This window comes from Phytophthora parasitica (assembly GCF_000247585.1).
Source record: "Phytophthora parasitica INRA-310 unplaced genomic scaffold supercont2.46, whole genome shotgun sequence".
Lineage (NCBI taxonomy): Eukaryota > Oomycota > Peronosporomycetes > Peronosporales > Peronosporaceae > Phytophthora > Phytophthora nicotianae.
In genome coordinates this window covers 218,670-225,092 of record NW_008649032.1, presented here as the reverse complement: position 1 = coordinate 225,092, position 6,423 = coordinate 218,670, and the positions used below count along the sequence as shown (strand labels likewise).

Below are 6,423 nucleotides of genomic sequence, written 5' to 3'. Positions count from 1 at the left end.
CACTGAGCGTAATTATCAAATTATGAAGGTTATAGAGGCATACCGGTGTCGAAAACGAGGTGTACCACTGTAGGCGACGACTTTATACCACTGGTGACTTTTTTATCTACGAAAAAGTGAATTAATCAGTTAAGTTCGGTTTCACGGCTAAGTTCATTGTCGCTTCGATTAAGTCCGATTTTGGTTTTCCGCTTGCGAGCTCGAATCTGGTCTCTATTCTTATCGTCGTATCTCTTATGATAGGACAATCGCGCTTCGCGTGTGCGCTGGTAGTAGCACTTCTGCGCTGCAGTAGTGCGCTCCTTGTTAGCTGGCATTCATCAGGTGAGTACGCCATCTTTGTATATTATTAACTTTATCAGGATTATATTATTTAAAGCTGGCGCAACCCAGCATTTTTCTGAGTTAGCAAGACAGTTAGGCACGAATAATATTTTCGAAGATAATTTACAACGTTCATTTTTTCCAGCTAGTGTTCTGTTGGATTAATAAGATTTTCTTTAACAGTGGCTGTTTGAAGAGAACCTTTATTTGTGTTATCAACTAACAATAGGCGATTTTTCTTCTTCAGCACTGCGTTCAAATTTCCCCGATACGTTGAAAGCAGCGAATCGACAGAGCCCCCGCCTATCGTGGTTCGATGAGGGGGCGGCGATCGCCAAACACCTTCCCCGTTCTCTTCCGCAATTCCAGGTATTTTTCGAACGCGTCAATGAGACTATCTGGCACACGTTTCTCAGTTACCGAATCCACGGTATGTCCATAGTTTTTCCAGCGCTGGAACACCTTATCGCGGTAATTCGCATCCTTCCCCATTTTAGACAGCTTCAGTCCATAGAACAAATTATCCCCGCCAAGCCTCTCTTCATTATCGTGCTCGGTCATCTTGCCTTCGTCACCCGTCGTCTGGTGGCTTCGAAGGAATCTCTTGTCCTCGCCAGAGAGAATACGCGAGGAGTGAACAACGTCCACGTTCAACACACTAGCCTGATCGTCATGTGATACTGCTGTGCCACTTGCAAGGAGGAGGGCCGCAAGAAGCACAATGGTCATGTTGAAGAGACGCATGGCTGGCTGGGTCTTGAAGCTGGAGGAAAATTGCGGAATGAGAAATGCGGTAGTTGTAGGCTGACTAAGATGGCTACAAAGTGGCGGTGCTTCTCGAGTGTCTCATGAGAGTCGGATGCTGTACTTGTGGTCTCTGGTCTCTTGTACGCACCAGAATGATTCGGAGCAGCAGCAGGAGCATGTCCGTGAGGAATTTCCATAATCCAGTACTAGTGTACTGAATTTTAGGGAGATGGCCATATAATATGCAGTTTTTCAACACCATTTTCCTGGTTATTACTGTCCTCAACGTGTCATGGTGCGTTCACGCAAACATGACGAGGTCCTTCCACTCTTCGGAGATGGGCACGACGACGACTTAATAGCAGGAGTTCGTCGTGGTGGATACTTACTGTTTGGGATGGCTTGCTGATGGTGTGCCGTGCATGCCGTGTTCGCGGAATCAGCGCCTCGATCGGAAGTTCAACCCACAGCGAGCCGCTTTTGTTTTTTCATACTCAAAAGGGTCAGTGATTATAAATATGCCAACTACACGCTCAGCACCCTACTCTGTTCCAAATACTTGAAGTAAAAACGGTTACCTCTGTGGCCTCACAGAATCTATGATCTCGCTCTGGTTCCATAACAAGCGATGATTTTGAAGCTCGTGGAGCACAAAAATGGCGCTAGAGACACTTGGGGTCTTGCAGTTGACCTTAGAATCACTATACGAGGTGCGCCATCTTGAACTCGATCAGACCCTTGCTAGTTGGGTCTCCTGTGTGAAGAGAAGGATGTTGCCGTCACCGGTGGAACGCTTAGGGTAAGCAGAGCGTTTCTTCAAGATTTTAAACGTCAAGTTTTCTCTAAAGTGGTTAAATGGGTGGCTTCGTCGGTTCACCGGATTTCGTAGAAAGAATGCTCCTGCGGAAGTATGACTGCTTCCATTTTAAGCACCCTAGAATAGGAATATTTGACCTTATTGTTTTCCTTTTTACAGCTGAGGGGTGAGAGGGAATAATAACTTGCGTTTGTGCCACTACTTGTGGTATTCAACTGGCTACTATTTTTTTGCTGCTGAGCAAGTATTCCAGTTACTAACGAAGAGACCGTCTGTTGCTTTTTGCTTCGTCTGCCTCGTGTTGATTGGTACAGCCACACCAACTCGATGGTTTCAAACTCAAAATCAACTTTGAGCTTCCACGGTATTTTTTAGTAGATGTCCAGGTTAGTTTGTGATAGACCCCAGCGAACTTGAATCCCGAAAAGAACCGCGGCGGAGTTCTCCCGATTTTTTTTTTTATTTAAGTGCTTTTTACCTTAGCAGAAGTAGTACAAATCTGTTCATCAATTATGGGCGTGGAGGTAGCAAATCCGCGATTCAGGAAGTGCATAGTGCTACAAACTGAGGAGTAACTCAAGTTGGGCGTCAAAATATTAACACTTGAGTTGTGCAAGAAGCAATAGAATGCTTCTATACACCTACATTGATGCTAACACGAACTGGGAACTTTTGGTTGCTACTGATTTATAATTAGTGCGAACTTAGTACAATCGTACTACACTCCACGTCACGAATTAATTGAATGATTTAGATTATTCAGTGCACTAGTACTGAATTATGGAAATTCCTCGATGAAGTACCTTCCAGATTGGGTGGGTGAACTGACCGAGAAAACAAATGAAGTCTCCACTGATCCAATTTTAGGGCCAGCTTATATCTCGCGGGAAGCACTGCGAGGCCAATTAGAGCTCTTATTAGTGGCACGAGGCATCCCTTTTCATATTTTGACACACCCTCTCGTTCCGCGGGGCCATTATGTGGCACTCACAGTTTTACACGATATTGTCTACTACTGTAGTGCAGGCTACGCTTGCATGTACTTAGCCAGCCAGCTCCACCTACATGTTGTAGTTGGGGAATCAAATCCTGAACAGTATCCAGAGTATCGACAATGCTGTATACGGCATATCGACACTCAAAATGACAAGACACACCGTTACGAGTCCTGTGTTGACATGGCTCGCGTCCAAACATTGGGGCCAAAGAAACTAGGACCATGTAGACTACAATAGTTATTCACTTTGCTATTTACCTGCAAATACATTAGGCCAAACTTCCTGGGAGCTCCGCCGGCTCCCCCAACCGTGTCTTTACTTTTGCTGGACTCTGCAGCTACGTAGTATACGTAGGCCGGATGTCGGCGATGTGGTCAAATCGCCCCGTCACCGCCACCGCTACCGATACCGCGGTGAGATATAGGACTGGCCTTAGGATCAGATAGCACAAGCAACGACCGGTGAGTACGAGAGGACAAGACTTACTGGATGCGTTCACCACGAAGGTACGCTGTACGCCAGAGCACATAATTGCACGTTCACGTAAATTAAAACCGAGATAGAAGGGAACGTGCTAATGTCCAGCTTCTGTGACGTCGATCTCTGTGATGCGACATACGTTAATTACACTTTGACTTATGTACGGACAATACAATAATGCGAACTTTATACATGACCTGTGATTGGCTATCCGTAAACACTGTAACTCACTAAAACTGGGTGCTTCGGGGTACTTTCTTACACATACAAGGTGTGAGTCGATACAAGATTACCAATACCGGGTACTGAGAACCTATATGTTGGGTTGGGCCTTTAAACGAAATGAAATGTTGGTGACTGGTTTCAGTACCTAACGTGATTTGAACGTTTGTGATGGTGACATTCGAGCTGCCACGTTACGTATAGTTAATGCTTTGGACCAAAGCAAACAACAATTTAAGCCTCGAAACCGCTGACAGCAATACAGTTTACTTTTAAGTTTTTGTTTTGGAATTTGTCGCAGCATACCAGCTCGGTAAAAAAAAAAAGAACTCAACGGACTTGGCGCAGTTCACAATTATTACGTATATAAAAAAATGAACTCAACGGACTTGACGCAGTTCACAATTATTACTTTGATTAAGTATAACATACGTTCAATCTATGTGTAGTCCACTTCCCGTATCCAATCTAAGCCAACGCAGCGAAAACATTGGAGCTGTGGTTGCGATCGGCATACCACCATTTAATCGGGAATCGAACTATTGAACTTAGCTCCTGCATGTCGAAAAGACAGTCTGCTACTGGCATATTGTATCGTAGTTAAGGATGTTCCATCATGAAATGATGAATCTTATCAAACGAACAGCGTACAATCTTTTTTTGTAGAATTTATTGTCGATTGAGTTTCTGGAGGATAATTTAATGGTTATTGCTGTGCATTTCTTCATACAAAAGTAATTACATTAGCCGGGTTCTATGTTTCGCCCAGTTCAAGGCCACTGACTGTCTCATTATTTTACATGGGGTAAGCGCGAAAAATATTTATTTTCTGTTGGTATTGATCTCTTTGATGCGTTAATATAATACTCATCCACCCAGCAATCAATGCCTGGCATACTTACCGAAAAGTAGATATACTACTGCAATGCACTCCTTGTCTGGAATTCATACAAATCACGATGGACCTATAGTAATCTGCCTAAGCACACTAATGGTACAAGGATTTCGCTTCTTGTTTTCACTATAAAGTGACTCCCTTCGCGTTCAATTTGTATTAACAACAGGAACATTTTGTTTGGTGGTGGCTTGTGACTGGATATTTTAATGATTCTCCTAGAATATGTACGGCGAAAAACAGTTCTACCTATTGATCTCTGTCTCAAGAAAAAAGGTGCACTTAAGTACGCATGAACTTGTTTAAAATGAACTGTAATATCCCGTCATACATGGAAGAATTTGATCCCATCAAACTGATAGACTTGCGTTTTGTAAAGTCCCTTGATTATACTATCTAACTTGAAACTTGATACAACGTGGTGATAGAAGAACCAGTCAAATGTGGTCAAAACCAATGTTATGTGACATGTATTCTGTATGAAATCATGTGCTCGTCCAATAGGCCACAGTCGCAAAAAGTGAGATTTTCGCGAATTATGGGTGTGTAGCTTGGGTATCTGTGATATATGCGGTACAACACTATATGCAGCGAACAATTGTGTTTTCGCAATAAAAGCGTCTAAGCCGCGCTATTTTCGGATCTTTGTGTCAATTTGAGTGCAACTTACTCGCAGCTGTAATACTCAGGTATTTACGATAGTATCGTATTTTTATCGATAAAACATTGAATTATTTATAAAACTAACATTTCAAATTGCTTGGTATGAACGCCAGTTTAATTCCGCTGCACACTGCAGACACTAGTTCATACTTCATCCAATAGCTACAAATGCTTCAGTGGGTAGTAGGGAAGAGGTTGCAAGCTGATAGTGTGGCGAGGGTTGAAATTGGCAGGCTAATGTAGGAGACGCCAGATCGGTAACCAATTCCAGCTTTATGTTATCGTCGGATCGTAGTTATCTCAACTTCGGCCTGGTGACTTGCCACTGTGATCGAGGTTTATTGGAAAAATAGGTGAAGTGTGAAATGTTAGCATCTCCATCCTACAAAACTTATATTTCAAAATAATCATTACGAATTCGTGTTTAACTCGAATTTTCACGAAACTGTGCATCACCTAATGATTTAAATCGTTACGATCACAATAGCAAATCCTAGATAGAACCCTATCCCCCCTTCTTAAGGCCTAGAAAACTTATTTTTTAAAATAATATTAACGAATTCGTGTTTAATTCGAATTTCACGAAACCGTGCATCATACGCAAAAACAGCCTTTTTGCTAATCCAAGCCGATTTCACCGGAATTTTTTTTGAAAGGGTCTCAACAGAAACCTTGGAAAGTCTTGTGTGTCGTCATATATTCCATAATTTTCGAAATTGAAATAATCTTCGTTCGAATCCTACTAAATTTCAGGTATGTAAACTACACCAACCGCCTTAGCCTGACCAACTTGTCATAGTTGATCAAAGTTGTTCTACGGGGCCTGTTAGCTAAGGGAGGTTAATCCGTAGTCAAAGTTGAAGATCTTGATTACTCTGTGTAACGGGACTGTAACGTTGGAAGCTGTATTCTTTTTGCTTTTAAAAAAAAAGAAAGTGTAATATATGTATATACTGGAGATTACTTGTCGAGATCGTTCGATCTCTTGCATGCTACCCCTCTTGTAGCCAATCATCTAGAGTACTCGACAACAACCGTAGAGGTAAGTAAACACGTGCATAATCTTGGCAGACCTTACTGAGATCGTGATCAGCTAGTAAACAGCCATGTCCTTGACATGGTGTAAACAGTGTAAGCATATACGTTACAGATTTCGCCCTCCATTCTGACGTTGTACCTAAGCTATAATATAATCCATCAGTAATTGTTAAATTGATTGTTGATAGAAGGCCTGGTACAATAGCCTAGTTTCTTTTCGTAAAGCAACTGCACAGGCC

The 6,423-nt window shown here is 42.4% G+C and overlaps 1 protein-coding gene across 1 annotated transcript; it reads right to left on the bottom strand.

The window, feature by feature from the left end:
* Positions 1-437: 437 nt before the first annotated feature.
* Positions 438-1,108, bottom strand: PPTG_15280 (hypothetical protein). The gene has a single exon (XM_008912329.1). It carries the CDS (start codon positions 1,066-1,068, stop codon positions 628-630), a length of 441 nt encoding a protein of 146 aa, XP_008910577.1. The 5' UTR covers positions 1,069-1,108; the 3' UTR covers positions 438-627.
* Positions 1,109-6,423: the final 5,315 nt, after the last annotated feature.